Source organism: Helianthus annuus, chromosome 6 (assembly GCF_002127325.2).
Source record: "Helianthus annuus cultivar XRQ/B chromosome 6, HanXRQr2.0-SUNRISE, whole genome shotgun sequence".
Lineage (NCBI taxonomy): Eukaryota > Viridiplantae > Streptophyta > Magnoliopsida > Asterales > Asteraceae > Helianthus > Helianthus annuus.
Genome location: NC_035438.2, coordinates 48,027,018 through 48,049,140, shown reverse-complemented (window position 1 = coordinate 48,049,140; position 22,123 = coordinate 48,027,018). Strand labels below are relative to the sequence as shown.

General features: G+C 34.8%; 1 protein-coding gene across 1 annotated transcript; it reads left to right on the top strand.

Moving 5' to 3' along the window:
* The first annotated feature begins 10,139 nt into the window (after positions 1-10,139).
* Positions 10,140-11,377, top strand: LOC110863975 (blue copper protein). The gene is made up of 2 exons (XM_022113158.2): positions 10,140-10,296; positions 11,130-11,377. Exons 1-2 carry the CDS (start codon positions 10,140-10,142, stop codon positions 11,375-11,377), a joined length of 405 nt encoding a protein of 134 aa, XP_021968850.1.
* The last annotated feature ends 10,746 nt before the right edge of the window (positions 11,378-22,123 follow it).

Sequence of the window (22,123 nt, the reverse complement as noted above, 5' to 3'; positions counted from 1 at the left end):
AACGAATGAAGTTTTTCCATTCCTATCACTAAAATACAATATTTTAATGATTACAAAAATTTTTGGATGTCCGGATATGATCAGAACGCAAGATATGCACGTATATGCATACTTTCGCAGTTTTGACGCTTTTAGTCCCTGTGATCAAATAAGCGTATTTTCGCATACCGAACCCCTCAAAACTTATTTCTAAGCTATGTAAAGGATATTTAGGGTATGTTTAGCTTATGATCTTATTCCAGAGTGTACGTTGCTATACGATTCGGCAAACCTTTGCAGTTTGTCGTAAATAGTCCTTGTGATCGAATAAACTTGTTTTTGACACACCAAACCCTTCAAAACTTATTTCTAACTTATGTAAAGGTTATTTAAGGTATGTTAAGCATATGTCACTAATCCGGAGTGTTTTTCACGTCAAACTGATTACGTTTACGTAACAGTTTGCGTATAACTTTCAAGAAAGCGACTAAAAGCTTGAAATCGAACTAGAATCAAAACGTGAAATTGTCAAACATAAATACACAAACTTTGAGACCAAAACACATTGTTTCATTGATAATTGGTATTGTTTTACATTGTACAGTGTTTATAGAGCACAAATATCACATTCAAGCCTTGCTGGGACACCTGTCTAAGCATGGCTGTGCCTACCCATGCACGCATGTGCCTATAACTAATTCACAACAGATTATCCTGGGAAAGGACAAGCTAGTGTTGGGGCCTAGCATAAGGCACGACCATGCCCCCCTAAGCACGTACGTGCTCTACTGCTCTGCTATAGCCTATAAATAGAGACCCATGGCTACCCAGTTTCACCATTCCACTTCACCAACTCCTCCTCCACATTTAACACACATACTCTCTAATCTTGAGAGATCGAAAAGGAGTTTGGGATCACTCCAAGAAAACACTTGTGATATCTTAGTTTGAGAGAGAACGAGAGAGAAAGAGAGAGCTTGTAATCAACATCCCTTTTTCAAGTTGTATGATCTTATTACACTTGATCTAGCATGATCCATTCTATGATCATTGTTTGTGGACAAGTTATGGCCATTCATGGGTAAACCCTTAGTGTTGCTTGGGTTGAAGATGAAGCTTAGTATGAATTAAATGTTTAATCTTTGACAAATGGTATGTTTTATCTTTAATAATTCCTTCTACTCTTCTTCTTCCGTAATGAGCTTGTGATTGTTTTGATCTTTGATTGTAATACCCCAAACCCTAATGTAACAACTATAAATGTGTGAAATTTATATTTCATATATTGTTGAATGAGTAAGTAATGAGTAGAATGGTCGCTTGAATTTATAGCATTTAGACGAATATTTAGTATTATATGACACTATTCAAAATTAATAATAAAATATATTATTTTTGACCTTACTCCGTTTTTCATGAAACTTAGGTTAAAACATAGATAAAAATATGCTCATTTTAATGACATATTCGTCATTTCATATAACGTTTTATTTTAGAAGTTGTAAGCGATAAACCAGTAAACCAACTGAATTAGTTATAGAAGATAATAATAAAATTTAAAACATAACTAGCCAAGCAAGCTAGCTAGCATGTAAAATTGTCCTACATCAAAACTTTGATGAAATTGAGGTGCTTGCCTTTCTAAACCATACCCTACTTATTTGTCATCCATGTAAACCTTTACCAACCATACACCTTACCATATTCCCTATCATATCACCCAAAGGAAGCCCTCTTAATTCATGAAAATTTGTTAAGTGATTGGTGTAGATGTGAATTGAATACAAGCCTATGACTCATGCATGCATTTGGATTGACTTGAGTGTTAAACCCATAATACTTACTCCCAAACATAACTAAGAGTTGAGTGAACATTGTGAGATGTGTAAGACTAAGTATAACTAATGTTTAGTAGGCATGTCATGATTCATCATTATCCCAAAAGAGTTAGTAGGTTACAACTCATTGGAAGCAGGAAATGACCAAAGACGTTTGGATCACCTATGATTTTCATTTAAAAACTTATGAGATTGCTTGAGGACAAGCAATGTTTAAGTGTGGGGTTTATGATGTGCCATCAATTATACATATTTTTAGTGCGTAATTATCCCCTAATTCTAAGTACTTTAATGACTTCTAGTTAGAAATACTACCTAAATCGTTCCTATTAGACAAATGGAGGTTTCCAAGATCTTGGGATGAAAAGAAGTGAAAAATGAGCATAAAAGGAATTAAAACCCAAGATTCTAAAGAAATCAGCAAGTTGCCAGATAGGTATAGTTGTGCCAAGCTAAGGGCACGACCGTGCAAAAAAGCAAGTAGCATGAAGTCAACAAATCAACCCAAGAATGGTCAACAAAAGTCCACCAGATAAGGAGGCACGCCCGTACTCAGCTAAGGACAAAGTTCGGAAGCTTCGAGAACCAACAAGAATGCCACCTATTCAAGCCTTGTCGAGACGCCTGTCCAAACAGGGCCATGCCTACCTATGCACGCTCGTGCCAATAACTGATTTGAAACAGATTGTACCGAGAACAGACAAGATGGACAAGCAGTATCAGGGCCTAGCATGAGGCACGATTGTGCCCCCTAAGAACGCTTATGATCTACTGCTCCACTCCAGCCTATAAATAGAGACCCTTAGTTGCCCATTTTCACCATCCCGATTCACCCACTCCTCTTCCACGTTTCACACACATACTCTCTAATCTTGAGAGGTCGCAAAGGAGGTTGGGATCGCTCCAAGAAAACACTTGTAATAGCTTATTTTGAGTGAGAAAGAACTTGTAATCAACAACCTTTCTTCAAATTGTTTCATCTTATTACACATAATCCATCATGATTCACTCTGTGGTCATTGTTTATGGATAAGTTATGGCCATTCTTGGCTAAACCCTTTATGTTGGTTGGGTTAAAGATGAAGCCTATTATGAATCAAATGTTTAATCTTTGGCAAAGTGGTGTGTTGTGTTATTAATAATTCCTTCTACTCTTTTTATTCCGTAATGAGCTTGTGATTGTTTTGGTGTTTAATCTTGTGGGAGTTCTTGATAACCTTGGGAGGTGAAGCATATTATTGTTAAGTATTGTTAAGTATGTATGTAGGGTTGGAGGAAAAATAAGTGTTTTTGATGCATTTATATAAATCTGATATAGCAACTGACTAGGCATGTTTAAAAACGCACTTAGCTCCTTGCATTGGTGATGGTCTAACAAAAATATGGTTTGAAATAGGATCCTTCCATGTGAATCATTAATTAATGTCATGAACGGTATGTTAAGGGGTTAATGTGTTTGTTATTGCCTAAAGTTTGCCTACTAGCGAAATTTTATTTTATTTTATTTATTTATTTATTTATTTATTTTTTTTGGGGGGGGAGGGGGGGCGCTTGATATTAAGCCATTAGATGCAGTTAACTTAACATATTTTATTTTTACAAAAACATAAACGATAAATTGTATTTTTTTCTGAATATGACACGTATGAAAGGGTCAACTTGCAGCCGATAGTTGCAAATGTTTAGCCTAGTTTCCAAGTTTAATCCATGGTTCTAGACCTGGTTGTCACAATGTCACCTATTTTAGCAACTTCATTTAACCGTGGATTTCTTCTTTTGTGATTTCTTATAAAATCATATAAAGACAATCCTTATTTGATATAGCTACAGCACGTATTTACCACTACAAAGGAATTGTCTCTTGTACATATCGTTTATTAATCTGTTATGTATAACTATTTGTTTTATTGCATATCTCTATCCTGATGAGCCTAAAGCAAAGCTCTTACTTTTTATATAATAGTAGTTCAAGTAAGTCTTGCATGAGAGCCCGAAAGCTTGATGCAAATACATGATCTTTAAAAGCTGTTTGGCATCAGCTCTTAAATCATATTTGGTAAGTCAGAGATGAGGTTTGAACAAGTTGACTTATGCAGCCTAAACTTAATTGGGAAGCATATGAGAAGTTAGGACTCTACACATGGCACTCCTCCTTACACATGTTTGGCACCCACGGTAGGCAGTTCTGTCTATTTGCACACCATTTGTCTCGTATATGCCTCGTATAGGCTTATACGGGGCGTATAGGATTGCATTGAACTCTCAGTTCTGGTTTGGCTGCTCCTATACGCCACGTACAGGTCTATACGTGGCGAATAGGACCCCTCGTATGGATCTCGTATATGACTCATGCCCCATATATGCCACGTATAGGCCAATATTGGGCGTATATAAGGGTTTTTTTACAAACATTTTATACAATATTAATCGTTTTAGCAAACTTTTATAAAAATATCAGTTTTCTATTTTAAATAAATAAAAATAACAAGTATAAGATATGATACAACATCTGTATAGGTCTCGTATAGTGTAGTATAAGTCTCGTATAGATCTCGTATAGGCATCGTATAATTAATATTAGTGTTATTGATATTAATATGAGGTCTCGTATAGTGTAGTATAAGTCTCTTTTTAAAAGTTTGCTAAAACGATTAAAAAAATTTAAAAATAAAATGGCAAATTACCATTTTAGCCCTAAGACGCCCCCAGTCTAGGCCTAACTCAGGGCTAAAATGGTAATTTGCCATTTATAAAGGTGTTTTTTTTTTAAAAAAAACCCTTTTATATATATATGCCTCATATAGGCCTATATTAGGCATATAAAAGAGGCAAAAAAGACCAATTTACCATGCGTATAGCCCCAAATTAGGGGGTAAAATGGTCTTTTTCGTCTATACGCCCCGTAAAGGCCTATACGACGCATATAAGACAAAATATGACATAATTAGAGTTTCTCTTGAAAATTGAAAAAGGTTATACGCAACATATAGACCTATACGAGGCGTATATGATGGTGTGTGTGAATAGGCACTTGGGTGTGTGAATATGTAGACCCATATAAAGACATCATACCAAAGTTGTACATTGGCATTTAAATCTGGAAAATAAGAAAATCCTAAGATATTGGGTTATCAAAGTTCTGAACCATTAAGAGTCAGTATAATGTTTAACAATTCAAAGGCAAATGTCTGACCAATTTAGATAAGAGGTCTTAACCATTTGAACTCAGTATAATGCTTAACCATTAAGAGGCAAATGCCTGAACCATTCAGACATTTGCTCGCGAAACAAATAGTTTGAACCATTAAGTGTTAAATCAGTAAGAGGTCTAAACCATTAAGAGCCCATTAAGAGCTGAAACAAACGGCCCCTTAGACAAATACCCCCTTCGTTATTTTTTTATGGGAAAAATTACACGTTTTGTCCTTTATCTTGATATTTTTTTCAAGCAGTGTCCTTTTCAACGAATTTTGACAGGTTTTGCCCTTTTATAAGAAATTTTGTTACACGTTTTGTCCTTTAACCCTAACCCAGTAAGATTTCTTTTGTTAAATCTAGTCATGTGACTTGCACATGAGGGCAATTTTGTCAATTTACTCTCATATTTCTATCTCTCTCTAAAACACCTCATCCTTATCACCACCATAACACCCACCTTCACTGCCACCAAATGCTCGCCACAACCTCCCACCTGAAACCCCTGACACAACTTCCCACCGGAAACCCCGCCGCACTGGAAACCTCCGTCGCACCTGAACCCCTCTGCGACATATAAACATGACCCCTTCTTCCATATCATACAGTTGTGTAAGGTTTGTAAACAAACTACCAAACACATAATTTTCACAATTACGCATAACCGAATTAAATAACAACTCCTCCGTACCAAAAAAAAAAAATCAACAAATTCCAATCACAACAGCTTCATCTACAAATTATATCCACATAAATCATAAATATTATAAAACCAACAAGGTTGAAATTTGACACATTTTAGTCTACTGCACCATTGCTCTGCAAACTTCAAGTTTCTTATCAATTCTCTTGACACATTTTACAGGCAAAACAATTACAGAAGGATAAGAAAAAAAGAGGATAAAGAAGACATGCCGGAAATTCAAAGAACCATGGATTGGAACTCAGACATTAGTAGGTGAGGCTTCAACTGCGACATATAAACATGACCCCTTCTTCCATATCTTGTGTAAGGTTTATAAACAAACTACCAAACACATAATTTTCACAATTACGCATAACCGAATTAAATAACAACTCCTCCATACCAAAAAAAAATCAACAAATTCCAATCACAACAGCTTCATCTACAAATTATATCCACATAAATCATAAATATTATAAAACCAACAAGGTTGAAATTTGACACATTTTAGTCTGCTGCACCATTGCTCTGCAAACTTCAAGTTTCTTATCAGTTCTCTTGACACATTTTGTAACAACCCTCGTCAAAACTATTGTTTATTATATTATTTCATACAATAGGAAACCCTAATTAAGACACCCAAGTAATTCTACGCAAACCCTAAAAGTTTCAGAGCAATCGGAATCAGGATCAGGGCCCCTAAAACTCAAGGGGGGCAAAACCTAGTTAACGATTATCCTTATAAATTATTATAAAAATCGAATTTATAAAAACTGTCGACTCACCTGAGCTAGTTGGACACGTACCTACCCTACCCTAAAAATGACTTTCCAGGCGAGTAGCGGGAGATTCCCCGAATTCTGCCGCGACAAGCGGGAGATGCCAATTTTCAGTATAAATAGAAGGGCCTGGGACTTGATTTCTGGCATTCGTTCGACGATAAAATTCGTCTTACACTTCGAGTTATAGCCGTTTTACTACACAAACACACACAAACCTCGAAACGCTACCGCAATCAGGGTAATAACTCGATCGCTATTACGATTCAACGTCCGATCGATTGTAACTATCCGACGATTGTCCGAGTGCTGCTCAAATTGAGCTTATACTTTGTTATTCATCGTGATTTCGACTTGAATATTTGAGTGCTGTTCGAATTCGGACTATGCTCTGTTATTCGTTGTGAATCCGATTGAATTATTAAGTATTATACTTTGTCGTTTGTCGTCAATTCGATAAATGAGTTGAAGTATTGCACTTGTTAATCGTTGTGAAGGTTTAATTCCGTGAATTGTCGTAATTGCTATATTAGTTACAAACCTCGATTGTGTGAAGTGTTATTAGATTAAATCAAGGCCAACAGTAGACTAGATTCTGCTCAAATTGAATCTGCAATATATCAAGGCTTCCCTGTAGACTAAACTTTGCTTGTAGAAATCTGCAATGTGAGTTCATTTCTCTTTTCTCACCGTTTGTGAGTCCAATCTCTTTTCTCAAAGTTTTGTCACCTTTTGTGATATAATTATATTTACAAATATTTTCCAAAAGCATAAAGGATTACCTGTGATACTTACAGTGATTAGATTTTTATATTCTTTGCTGGTATAGGAAATCATATATTATTTGATCCTTGTTATTATTAGCCAGAAAGATAACTAATAAAAGTATTACCACAAATCACAGTAAGAATTATACTCCAGTATCCATAACATATAAATTTTAACAGCAAATCGTTAATAGATTCATAAAGTATTTATCATAATAAAATAATCAAGAATAAAGGTATCCTACCATACGAAGATTAGATTGTTAATTACGTGAATAGATCAAGTATTAATATAATTGACATATTATACTTGATAAGTAGTAATAGTCTGATATGGATTGATATATGTCATTCTAAGGATTGAAAGGCTTTGTGCCATAAGTCATATATTTGACAAAGTAAATATCACCCAGAGTCGCTAGTTGAAAGAACGATCAACAGTGACATGACCAGGAGCACTAGTTGAAAGAATGATCAACAGTGCCAGGAATAGAATCACTAGTTGAGAGAATGATCAACAGTGATATGACCAGAGTTACTAGTTGAGAGAATGATCAACAGTAACATGACCAGATGCACTAGTTGAAAGAATGATCAACAGTGTAATGAATATAATCACTAGTTGAAAGAACGATCAACAGTGATATAATCACCGTCACAGGGATTGCCTAGTGACCAATAAATTGAGTAATCATACACAATAATTACTGGATAAGATTTACAATTGGACGAAAGTATGCCAATAAATGATATGATTACAGTTACATCGGAATTACCCTATGTGACAATTACTGATTGAGTTGGATAGATATAAAAATCTTAATGATGTAAAGTATAACGATATATTTCCAAAAAAAAAAGGAATGAATTCACCAGTAATTATTACTGACAAAATGTTTTTCAAAAACCTTTTCAGGTAATTACATTAGAGTGGAATAAAAGCTGGATACGGCACTGAAAGGCATCAAGATGTGGCTTATCTTAATCAAATTAAGAAATATCGTTTTACAAAATAAAAATTATCTTTTCTAAAGCTACCAGTATAAAACCAGGGTTTACCCCATCTATTTAAATAAAATCCGGTGTTTTCTAAACTCTGATATTTTTCCTAACTCACGGTCCTGATGAAAATTCCGCTGCCACGTTTTTCAAAAAAAATAATCACCGGTACCACGGGACTGCTCGCGACTCCCGATTCCGTCCAGGGTGGGTCGGGGGTCGTGACACATTTTATAGGCAAAACAATTACAGAAGGATAAGAAAAAAGAGGACAAAGAAGACATGTCGGAAATTAGAAGAACCATGGATTGAAACTTAGACATTAGTTGGTGAGGCTTCAATATTCCTTTGCCATGGCTTTCGATCCTTCAATTTCATTCACCAAACAAACGTTAATGAATACCTAAATGATCAATTAACAAGTAAGATGAGAATCGAGGGTTAATGAATACCAAAAAAAACAGAACACGTTAAGTAATATCAGTTAAAACAGACATTAGTTAAAATTGTTCAGTTTAGTTAGCATCATCAATTTCAATACGTTAATGAATACCTAAATGGTCAATTAACAAGTAACATAGTTAGTCCATGTGGTTTGCACAAAATAACATACTTAGGTACTAATAGTTTAACAAACAATTAACGTTAATACCTCTAAACGTTACAAAATGGAAAGTTAATACCCTAGAAGGTGATTTAAACTATTAGTACCAAAGTATGTTACTTTGTGCAAACCACGGGGACTATGTAATTAACTCAAAAGTTTAATTAGGTACAAATCATTACACGGGTTTGTGTAGTACCCGAAAGTTAATTCACATATTTATAATATTTACACACAAATATTAACGTACCAATATAACATAATGAGCAATAGATATATTTAATTGAAATATGTTATTAATTGTAGTACACTGCAATGGGTTTGTCATATATTACAACTAAAACAATTAACTTTTTAATAATTAATTAAAGAAATTTACCCTTTTTTTAATGATTAATGATTCCAAATAATGTCAGCCCATGTAATACATGTGTAATATTTAATTAAAAAAGTTTGTAATTTATATTTTTCTTTTTTTATATTTAACATGTGTAATATACTGGTTTCCAAAAAATGTTACGTATCACCCACTTATATATTAGTAACAAAATACTAATCTATTTATTATTTTAGCAATCTCATAATAATTATAAGCAACAAATTAACAATATTATATTTCTTAAAACTATTTGTTTACGATAATATTTATTGGTTTAACCCGTGTAATACACTTTTCTCAAAACTACGTATATAATTATGTGTCAATGAAGTAAATGTATCTTTCAAACGATAATAGATCATATTATTATATGTTTATTGGATTTTATCACATCTAACTATTGGCTATTTGCTGCTGCCACCCCCAACTATCACTTTGACGCCCGTCACCCCCAACTTAATACTTAGTGTTTTCTGTTACTACGTCGTTAATTGATCACTAACTTTTGATCTTGGTACTATACTTTTGAGGGTGTCATAGGGATCTTATGAAAGTTTTAGGGATCTTAGGAAACCCCAAAAGTATAGTAAATAGATCAAAAGTTAGTGATTAGTTAACGACGTGGTGACAGAACACACAATATTAAGTTGGGGGTGACGAGCGTCAAAGTGATAGTTGAAGGTGATAGCGGCCAATAGCCAATAGTTGGGGGTGATAAAATTCAATAACCGTATCTTGTGTTTAATTTAGTGGAGGGAGGAGGATGATTTTACCAAATTTAGAATATTTGAACGAGTCGTTAGGCAATAAATATCTTATTCATCACTAATTTCTCATGGTGCTCATCCAAAATTCTTGGCTTCAAATAGGCATCTAAATTCGTAAAAAACGAAGATCGTTTAAAGTGAACGGAAATGGCTAACAAAATGTTGGGCATCTTCATCCTCATAGCAACCATAGTTGCTCAAGCAAATGCAGCACAAAAGCATGAAATTTATTGGAAATACGGTAAAAAGTATGATCACGTGCCCTTGCAGAGCTTCAATACATTCGAAATTGGTGATACTTTAGGTAAGTATCCTTATTCTAAAAAAAGATTCATTAGTGATTTTTTTTTAACGGCAAATTTGGATCACTGACGGTCCACTGGAGTATCATCGTGCCACCAGTAGAACCATCCGATCATATCCATCTCCACTAGGCAATAATGCATATACACCAATTCAGGAAAAAACCCAATAAATCTGAGAAAAACCTCCCTTATGAAAATCGAACCCATAACCTAATGGCTTTCATTTCCTTTGCATTTTTTCTCAGTGATCAATTTTCACCATCGCTATGTTTAAGCAAAATAATAAATTAAGCAAACCAAAACATGCATGGTTCACATTTTTATGATTAGTTTAACAGCATACTTAGTTTGTAAAGTATATATAATAACAACATGCTTTGATTTTATTGGCAAATGAATCAGGGGCGGACCTAAGTATCTGTGTGGGTGGGTGGGTGGGTGAGCGCACCCTTTGAAAAAAAAAATAATGTATTTTTTAGACAAAAAAACTCGACCGCATTTTTAAAAATATGCGTGAACCACTCATCCGCACCCTAGCAAATAATTTCTGTATCCACCACTGAAATGAGCTTATACTATAAGATTGGCAAAAGCATGATACACATCCGGCAATTTATATCAATGAATCCTATGTGATTCTCTAGATTTGGTTTTCAAATATCCTAAACCTCACTATACTCGAAAAAAAGCTTTATGAAGAAAAGGTTTCATTGGGACAGCCTCTCTATCTCCTATGTGATAGAGGAAAAGTTTGCCTTCATCCACCCTCCCTAAAAAATAATAGCTTTTGATACGCATGTGTGGGATTTTATTGGGTACGTTTGTTTGTTAGTTTTCATATATCCTCGTGGAACACACGATGTGATTGAAGTAGATGAGAAAAGCTTTGAAGATTGTGTGGTGCCTCCTTCTGCTAAACCTCTCACAAGTGGAAAGGATGTGATAAAGATAGATGCCCCAGGAAAAAGATGGTTCATTTGTGGATTTAAAAACGGAAAGCATTGTAAGGATGGTGGTATGAAGCTTATGATAAATATCCAGAAGCCCGTGGCTCAGGGAGGAAGAAAACTACCAAATTAAAACTATCACATTTTTTGTTCTGCTCCAGTGATAAATGTATTATTGTGTGTGTTAATAGTTGTTTTTCTATTATTTGTTATGCTTCAGTGATAAATGTATTATTGTGTGTGTTAATAGTTGTTTTTCTATTAATATTCAAATCCCCATCCAAAATGTCCCTATAATTCAAGTGTCTCGTCTGAGCAACAAAAAAAAAAAAAAAAAAAAAAAAAAAAAACCGATTTGCCTAACGAATTATATAAACTCTTTTTTTAAACGGCGATAAACTTTATAGCACCGGATGCTTGTTTAAGGCCCTTTGGATTAACTTTTTTAAAGGGTAAAATGCGCGGATAGTCGTTGTGGTTTGGTGAAATTTCACCTTTAGTCCCCAACTTTTCAAAATTGCACTCTTAATCCCTGTGGTTTAACAAGTTGTTACTCGGATAGTCCCCAAAGCGGATGGAGGTTAGTTTTTCTGGTTAAGTGGGTGTGAAATGACAAGGACTATCTGAGTAACAACTTGTCAAACCACAAGCACTATCCGAGTAACAACTTGTCAAACCACAGGGACTATCTGAGTAAACTTCATCCGCTTTAGGGACTATCCGAATAACAACTTTTCAAACCACAGGGACTAAGAGTATGATTCTGAAAAGTTGGGGACTAAAGGTGAAATTTCACCAAACCACAGGGACTATCCGTGCATTTTAATCTTTAAATTTTAAACTATTGTTTTTCTTTTTATGTTATTGAACCTCGGATGGTTGTTTAGGAGACACAATTTCTAAAAAATCAAATCCAAATTCAAAAGTCAAAACCATTACTCAATTTTATATTATTATCTAGCAATTAACAAGTACTTAGTTCTTAGTCTAACAATTAATAATTACTCAATCAAAACTATAAGTCTAACAATCAACAAAACACCTGATTTAGGACTCAACATTCAACAACACACTCAATTTAGAACTCAACATTCAACAACACACCCAATTTAAAGCTCTAACATTCAAAATAAAAAAGCACACTCAATTTAGGGCTCGACATTGAATTAAACACCTAATTTAGAGCTAAATTAAGGCAAAATTGTGTGAATCAAGAAAGTGGAACAATAATAAAAAATAAAAAAAACTACCTTGATTAAATGATTGGGCAGTGGTGGTTGCCGACGTCAATTCCGGTCATTTTTGGTGGTCGCGGGCATGGCTGTGGTGGTGACGTGAAGTGACGATGGTTGATTGGTGGGTCAATCATTGTAAATGAACAACAGTAGCAACGTCGCTTTCTTTTTTTTAGTTTTTTTAATTTTTTTTAATTTTTTACATTATATTGTGTCACTCTGATCACTTTCTTGGTATTGGTGACTTTTTATTCCTATATTCTTTGACTTGGTGTGTTAGTATGTTGTTCGTTTTCGAGCCGAGGGTCTCTCTGGAAGCAGTCTCTCTATCCCTAGGGATAGAGGCAAGGTCTGTCTACATCCCACCCTCCCCAGACCCTATAAGTAGCGTTGCTATTTTTGGGATTTACTGGGTATGGTTGTTGTTATTGTTGTTGTTGTTGTTTTTTTTTTTAATTTTTACTTTTTATTGTTAATTAGATTAGATAGAAATTTGGAGAATGGATATAGATCAAAATAAGACTAATCGGCCTAATATGTTATATGATTCTGGATATAGATAAAAATAAAATTATTTTGGCCAATAACAATGTAAGATTAAATTTTTATAAAGATGGTCCAATAAATTTTTTGGTTTTACATTTATAAATATATATATATATATATATATAGGGAGAAGATCATGCGAGAACCACCTCTTATTGTGAAAACCGCGAGAACCAATGTGAACACACCAAAAATGCCTAAAAATAGCTAAAAATCACACAAAAATTTTTTTTGAATTTTTTAATATTTTTTATAAAAAAATCGCTACTTTTCGAAGCCAAAAAAAAAATTTTAATTTTTTTTTAAAAAAAAAAAAAAAATTTTTTGGCTTCTAAAAGTAGCGATTTTAACATAAAAAATACTAAAAAATTCAAAAAAAAAATTTTATATTTTTTTTTATTTTTTTATATTTTTTTAGGTTTTTTGGGGGTTTAGTTTTTAGCATTTTAGCTTTGGGGGGGGGGGGGGGGGGGTGGGGGAGGTTAGGTTTTTTTGGGTGGGGGAGGGGGTTTAGGTTTTTTTTTTTTTTTTTTTTGGGGGGGGGGTTTAGTTTTTTTTAGGTTTTTTTAGCATTTAGCTTGGGGGGGGGGGGGGTGTTAGGTTTTTTTTTTTTTTTGGGGGGGGGGGTGGGGGTTAGGTTTTTTTAGCTATTTTTTGTTGTGTTCACATTGGTTCTCAAGGTTCTCACAATAAGGGTGGTTCTCGCATGAGCCCCTCTCTCTCTCTATATATATATATATATATATATATAGGAGGGGAAGGTTCATTTGAGAAGAAAATTTTATTGAGAAGAAAAAGAATAAAAGGGTACAATTGTAAAACATTAAATAGTTTTTTTCTCATCTTATTTATTATTATGTTTGACTAATTAATTAGTCATTAAGACTATAATCCTCAACACTAAATATTTTTGCCTACACACGTCAAGAGTTATCCTACACATTTCGAAATTTATCCTACACATATTGAAATTTATCCTACACAACTCGTAATTTATCCTACACGCCTCGTATTTATCCTACACTATAAATGAATTTTTATTTTTATTTTTTGTGAAAAATATATATCTTAAAAATAAGTTATAAATTTAATATAGTTAGTTATTAAAGATGAAACTACCAATTAATGATACATGTAAGTTTACTAATATACCCTTATAGTTACATTAAGTACAAATATTAAATGAAGTCTAATAAAGCATTCCTATTGGTTGAAATTTCTTCTTTTTTCTTCTTACAAAGAATTTCTTCTCATTTGAACCCTCCACTATATATATATACTAGTATTAAGCCCCTGCGTTGCAGCGGTTGTCATAAAACTGTGTTAAGTAGTAGCAATATTATATCATTGTCAACGATCACCAACACCGGAAAAGCTATAAAAAACAAAATAAATAAAAACGCGAAAAAATAACGCCGAACGAAAAGCAGACGTAAAATCTTTGAATCACGCACGCTCGTTGCTGAGAAATTAAACCGAAACGTAAAACATAGAAATAAAATAACTAAGTCCACCTGACCCGCGTGTTGGACGAACTTGTCAAATGCAGAAAAATAGATGTGACACGACGGGCCAGACAAACCGGAAAAAATATACGAAAAATGTTGACCCCACACGCACGTTGCGATGCGTTAACTCACAAAATTTAAAATGAAACGAAAAACTTGGGAAAGATGAAAAGTATGGTGGACCAAAATTGAAAATAAAAACCAGTTGTGATTAAATTATAAAAGATGAAAAATTTTGGGTTAAAAGTAAAAAATAAAGGGTCTAAATTACAAAATTAAAGTTATATATTAATTTTAGATAAAGATAAGGATAAAAATAAGTGATATCTATATATTGATTATTAAATATTAAAAGAAATTTATTAAACAAATATAAATAAAATTTATGAGGTTGAAGAAAGAGAATGACATGTGGCATTATTTGGAGTCTTTTATTATAAGTTAGATATATATATATAGGCAAAAGATCAAATACAAATAATCTTAACATACTAAACATACAAATTGAAGGAAAACCCAAAAAGACAAGGTGGCATTTTTGTAATTACCACCAACTATCAAAGTTACAACCAAAAATACCTAAAAAAACACAAATTTTTTTTTCATTTTTTATTAAAAAATCGCTACATTTCGTTAGCAAAAAAAAAAAAAAAAAAAAAATTGGCTGCTACTAAAAGTAGCGATTTTTTAATAAAAAATGTTAAAAAAAATAAAATAAAATAATTTGTGTGTTTTTTTTTTAGACTTTTTTAGGTTTTTTGGGGGGTTTAGTTTTTAGCATTTTAGCTTGGTTGGGGGGGGGGGGGGTTAGGGAGGGTTAGGTTTTTTTTAGGTTTTTGGGGGTGGGGGGGGGGGTTAGGTTTTTTTAGGTTTTTGGGGGGTGGGGGTTTAGTTTTTTTTGGGTGTGGGGGGAGTGGTTAGGTTTTTTTAGGTATATTTGTAGAGTAACTTTGATAGTTATTGATAATTACAAAAATGCCACCTTGTCTTTTTGAGTTTTCCTTCAATTTGTATGTTTAGTATGTTAAGATTATTTGTACAAGAACTTTACCCTATATATATATATATATATATATATATATAGAGAGAGAGAGAGAGAGAGAGAGAGAGAAAGAGACTAAGGATCCATTAGGAACTACCATTTATTGCGAGAACCACGAGAACCAATGTAAAGACAACCAAAACTACTTAAAAAAGCTTAGAAAACACACGTTTTTTTAAAGTTTCGATAAAAATCACAGCTTTTTATTTATAATAAAAAAATTAATTTATAATAAAAAATCGGTTAAGACGCACTTGCCTCTTTCTCTTACCAATCTTTCCGAAAATCAAAGCCAAACAGTTGAAAATACAAACTGAACCGTCACTAATGATTTGGCTCTGATTTAGTTTCACGATTGAGCTTTTTTAGGCTTTTATATAAGTTGTTCAAAACAATAGAACAAAAATAACTCGAATGCAGAACATCATATATAAACATAGGAATGAGCATGGTACCTATTCGGTACCGAAAATACATGTACCGAAAAATGGGGAAATTTGGTACAGGTACTAGTAGCGAATATACCGCTTCGGTACCGGTATTTACCGATGTTTTACCTGTAAATACCGCTACCGGGCCGAAAAACGGGGAAAATGGGTACCGGGTACTGGTACCGAATATACCCGGTATGGTTCGGTACCGGTACCCTGTACCAAATGCTCATCCCCATATAAACACCAAATAGAACTCAATTTCTTTGTATAAACACCAAATAGAGTATGGACTATGTGGCAATGAACTGGTGGTCGAGCGGTAAGTGAGAGACATGGTGTTCCAAGTGACCCAGGTTCGATTCCTTCCCTTCCATTAGTTTTTGCGGCACCAGGTGATGATGAGAGACTAGGCAGAAATCGTTGGTTCGATCATTGAACTAAGCGGATTTTAGCTCAACGTACTGTCGTGCCTTCGGGCAAGCGTTCATGAGCTTCGCCCTAGGTAAGGGTTTTCACTGTTTCGGAGGCAAGTGTATCCCGATGTGGTGATGTTAAAAATACAATTCAATATTTATATTTTATATAGTGTTTTAATTGGTTTTTTATATTTTACATATTTGGTCTGCTTCTTATGATTGGGCTTGGAGCTTTGTTGTACATGGGCTCAAGGTCAAGAGGTTGAAGCTGGGCTTTGCTGGTGGGCTTTATGTGTTCGGACAAGAGGCTACAAGTGGTTGTCCTAATTCTTGGTTATAATAAGATACTTCTCGAGACTTGAGAGATCATAATCGTTGTTCGTCTTTCTCTCTGTTCAAAATAACTCTCTAGCTTCTCTTTGAAACTTTTTAGGGTTACTTTGATCTAGTGAACCATTCTGATTCACTGATCCTGTGCGTTCTTGTTATTCATACATAACAGATCATTGTGTTACACAATGATCTGGTGTGAGTTATGAGTTGTTTAAGTGATTACTTTGTTCTGGAGATTGTTTTGTGAATAAAATCCTTTGTTTTGGGTTTCATCATCTTCGTATCTCTTTATACTGTGTACATTTTACATGTTATCAGAGCACTAGGTGCTCTTAGTGATATCGTTTTCCGCTGTAATCGAGGGCTTCATCTCAGAGTCAGTTAGGTCTGGGTGGTTCCTGGTAGTAATTGGAGTCTTGCTAGTTCCGGTTGGCTCTACCGACTCCAGATTTGATGATTTCTGTCTTCTTGGTGTTCGTGCCGCTGCAGTGATCGAAACCCTAATTTCTAGGGTTTTCTAGTGTTCTTGAAGAAGGTTCTTGTTGGTCTCTTTTATAGGGCAAACCAACAGAACTTGTGTGATTGTCTTCTGATCAGGTGCTTGTAACCCTAAGTGAAGGTTACAAGCCTGATTTGCTGGAGTTATACGCACCCCCTGTGAGATCGTTCTATCTTTCTCTTATTTTTATTGTCTTTTGCATCACTGAGTCATTGTGTCTAGGCATATTGATACCTGGTATAGCAAAGACCGGTTTGTTTTGGGGACATAGAGAGGGTTCACTCTGTTGCATTCTGTTTTCTTTGGTCGTGTGTCTATAGCTTCCTGGATATTGTGTGCGGAGGCACCTTTTGAGTGACGAACCTCTGATTGGATCGTTGTCCTGGTTTTGCTGGTCTTTATTTTTTGGTTTTGTCTAGTGTTATTCTGACTTAGTTTGTTTGTTCTTGATTGGTCTCATTCTGTGATATTCTGTTTTGATACTCTGTTTATTCTTTGACTGATATTCTAGTTGTTATTTGTCTGTTTGGATATTGATTGTCCTGTTCTCAGATAGTTTGTTTGATACTCTGATTATTTTGATTGATATTCTGATTTTATTGTGATGTGTTTCTTCACTTATTTCTTGATTATTTGCTATGACTGGTGATGATATTGTGATTACTACTAATAATAATATGACATCTACTATTGCGACTCTTGTTAGTAAGATTGATGCTGGTGATCCTTTGTTTCTTCATCCTAGTGATTGTGTTAATATGTCCATAGTTAATATTAAACTTAAGGGTACAGAAAATTATAGGGTCTGGTCTAATGCTATGGTGCTTTCTTTACAAGTTAAGAACAAGATGGGGTTTATTGATGGTACCTGTCGTTGGTGTCGCAAACCCCGACCCCTGCCCCGGGAGGCGGGCGACCGCGAGCTACTCAGAGCTGGTGGTATCGGTGTTTATTAATTTCGCAGCGGAAATTTCATCAGGACCGTAGTTAGGAAATATTTTATCAGAGTAAAACACCACCCTTTTATACTTAATAAGTATATGGGAAAAACCCAAGTTTCCATTACAAACATGTTTTTAGGGATAGATCCAAAATTTTATTGAAATAAAACTTCTTCTTTATTTAGGTAACTTTTATAGCCACTTTTCTAAGCCTTCAGTGCTCTCCAGCTGACTTCTATTTGGCTTTCACATTTTGTTACCTGAAACGCGTTTAAAAACATTTTATCAGCAAGAAATACTGGCGAGTGAATCCCAGTTTAATCAAAACAAGTTTAATCATTTTACAGCATTGAGGGAAATCCAGCAATTACATTTGTTTATATCTACTTTAATTACCACCCACGGTACTGTCAATCCTGACTTGTGGAAATGTTACTACTCACAGTGTAGCAACAAATCTTGTATACAAAACCCCAACATACCAACGATAATTGTAGATTTACAAATACTCAATCACTGTTAAATTTCAATTAAAACAATTGAGGTTTTGTGAAAACAGTTTACAAAAAGAAGGATTAACTCACATTGCTAATTTAGGTATTTCCTTGTGACTTCCTGGTTATAATCTATTAATTAAACAATGCACACGCGTTAGTATAATAACCCAAATTTACATTAGATATACCCTCCCCAAGACAGAACTCCAACGACTGAGTCAGGCAGAGCCTTGACATGCGTTACGGAGCACTAGATCGATCGAGCAGCGTAACTAATACGTAACCAGGGGTTATGATTCTTACATCGAGGCAGAGCTTCGCTATTTTAGAGGGTATAATACCCGGGAATTATAATTGCTATCAGAGAATTGAGAGAGAAAGTTGTTTTATGAACGAATTGAAACTGAATGCCAACGGTCCCTATTTATAGATCTGATCGAGCACTCTCTCGCGGCCTGCGAGAGAATTTGCTTTGGCCTTCGCGGCCCGCGAGCAAGGCAGGGTAGGCTTTAGCCTTGGCCAGTCACGGGTGTAGGTTTAACTCGTAACAGGACACGTGGTATTACCGGGTTGTACCTGGTTTCAGGCTGTCGCGCCTCGTGACTGAGGTAGCCAAGGGGGTCGCGGCCCGCGAGCGCCCCCTATTTCTTTTTTTTTTAATTTTGGGAAATTAGAGGTATTTTGGGCCTATTTTTCGTATACATGATGTATTTTAGGAAATATAGGGATGTTTTAAGGATTTTGGGAGAGTTGTTATATCCTCCCTACCTTGTTTTAGAACTCGTCCTCGAGGTCTACTGGAATAGGTGTGGATATTTCCTCTGCATCTCTGATTCGAGCTCCCAAGTGTATTCTGATCCTCTCTTGGAATCCCATTTCACTTTAACTAGAACTAATCTCTTATGTTTGAGATTCTTGGTCTTTCTGTCTTCAATCAGTAGGGGTCTCTCTACAAACTTAAGTTTCTCATTCACTTCTATGTCCCTAAGAGGTACCATTAACCATTCATCTGCTAAGCATTTCTTGAGATTACATACATGAAATACATCATGTGTTCCTGCCATTTCCTCTAGCAGTTGTAGCTGGTAGGCTACGGGTCCTATTCTTCTAATAATCTCAAAAGGTCCAATATACCTGGGGCTTAGCATTCCCCTCTTGATGAATCTGACTACTCCTTTCCATGGAGAAACTTTTAATAACACCTTATTTCCTACTTGAAATTCCAACGGTTTTGAACTGTTATCAGCATAACTCTTTTGTCGATCGTGTGTTGCTTTTAGTCTTTCCTTGACTTGAATAATCTTATCCGTTGTTTCTTGTACTATCTCTGGTCCAGACAGTTGCTTTTCTGCAATTTCTGCCCAACAGACTGGAGTTTGGCACTTTCGTCCATAAGGTGCTTCAAATGGTGCAGCATTGATACTGGTATGATAGTTGTTATTTTAGGAAAATTCTATTAATGGTAAATGATCGTCCCAATTTCCTCCGAAATCAATTACACAAACTCTAAGCATATCTTCCATTGTCTGAATTGTCCTTTCGCTTTGTCCGTCCGTTTGAGGATGATAAGCTCTGCTTAGATTTAACTTAGTTCCCATTGCTTTTTGGAAACTGGACCAAAAATGAGAAGTAAAATGGCTATCCCTATCAGAAACAATAGATAAAGGAATTCCATGCAATGAAACTATTTCATTTACATATAGCTTAGCTAACTGTCCCATACTGAAAGTTGCCTTCATCGGTAAGAAATGAGCAGACTTGGTTAATCTGTCTACAATCACCCAGATTGTATCATTACCTTTTCGCATTTTGGGTAATTTGCTAACAAAGTCCATTGTTATCAATTTCCATTTCCATATTGGCATTTCTAATTGCTGCAATAATCCTGAGAGTTTCTGATGTTCAGCTTTAACTTGTGAACAGGTTATACATTTGGCAACATAAGCTGCTATATCCTTTTTCATTCCTATCCACCAAAAATTCTTTCTTAAGTCTTGATACATTTTATCACTTCCAGGATATATCGTATATTTAGACTTATGGGCTTCTTCTAAAATTCGGTGGCGTAGGTTTCCTCGTTTGGGTATCCAAATTCTTTTCTTATGGAATCTCCAAATTCCATATGTTCCTTTTTCTAATTCCTTAATCATTCCTTTCAATTTTTCAGTATCATCCTTGATTACTGATTCTTGTACTTCTCTAATTTGATCATTTAAATCTATCTGCAGATTTAATTTGAGAGAACGTACTCTTCTTGGTTTTTGATGATACTTTCGACTTAAAGCAACGGCTACTACATTAGCCTTTCCTGCATGATACTGGATACTACAATCATAATCACTTCCATCCAGCGTCTTTGTCTCATATTTAACTCTTTTTGTCCGAAAACGTATCTTAAACTCTTATGATCTGTGACTTACTACCGTAAAGATAATGTCTCCAAATTTTAAGGGCAAAAATTATGGCTCCTAATTCAAGATCATGGGTTGTATAATTCTCTTCATGATTCTTAAGTTGTCTAGAGGCATAGGCTATAACCTTTTGACGTTGCATCAACACACATCCATAACCTAATTTAGATGCGTCACAATAGACTACAGAGTCTTTAGTTCCTTTTGGTAACGGTAGTATGGGTGCGTTGGTTAATCTTTGCTTAAGAATTCTAAAGGCTTCTTCCTGTTTTGGTCCCCATTCAAACTTAACAGATTTGCAAGTCAGTTTTGTTAAAGGAATAGCTATTCTAGAAAAATCTCGGATAAACCGACTATAATATCCTGCTAATCCAAGAAAACTTCTTACTTCCATTGATGACTCAGGGACTTTCCATTTAGTAATTGCCTCGATCTTTGTGGGATCCACATGAATTCCTTCATGATTGACTAAATGTCCGAGGAATTTGTAACGCCCCAAAACTCGAGTCTAAATATTTTATTTTGACATTTTATTAGGTTGGCATGAGTAAGTAGGATTTATTGTTCAAGTGGGTTATTTCACTAACAACCAAGTTATCTAACTTGGTTTGATTGTGTTGACTATAGATTGAGAGTGGAAAAACAATGGGGCCAACTATGTTTAATTTACAATCATAAGGGACTAATGTGGGTTAAAAGGGAAGTTGGGATATTATAAGAAAATATCAACACCCACAAACACACATTTGTGTGTGTTCTACGTCGATCAGAAGCTCCCAAAGGAGCCAAACCCTAGCTCAAGCTTATTTGCTCAAATTGAAAGGGGAATTCAACCCAAATCTAATGCATGTACCCGAATTCTTAGTCATCTAGCCCTAAAGATCACTTGGTAAGTTGTAATTTTTGATTTGGTGATTTTGATATGAAGTGGGTTTTGATCAACCCGCGAATTTGTATGAAATTGAGCATGAGAATGTATTAATATCATGATATAAAGCATAGATTACACGTGGTTTA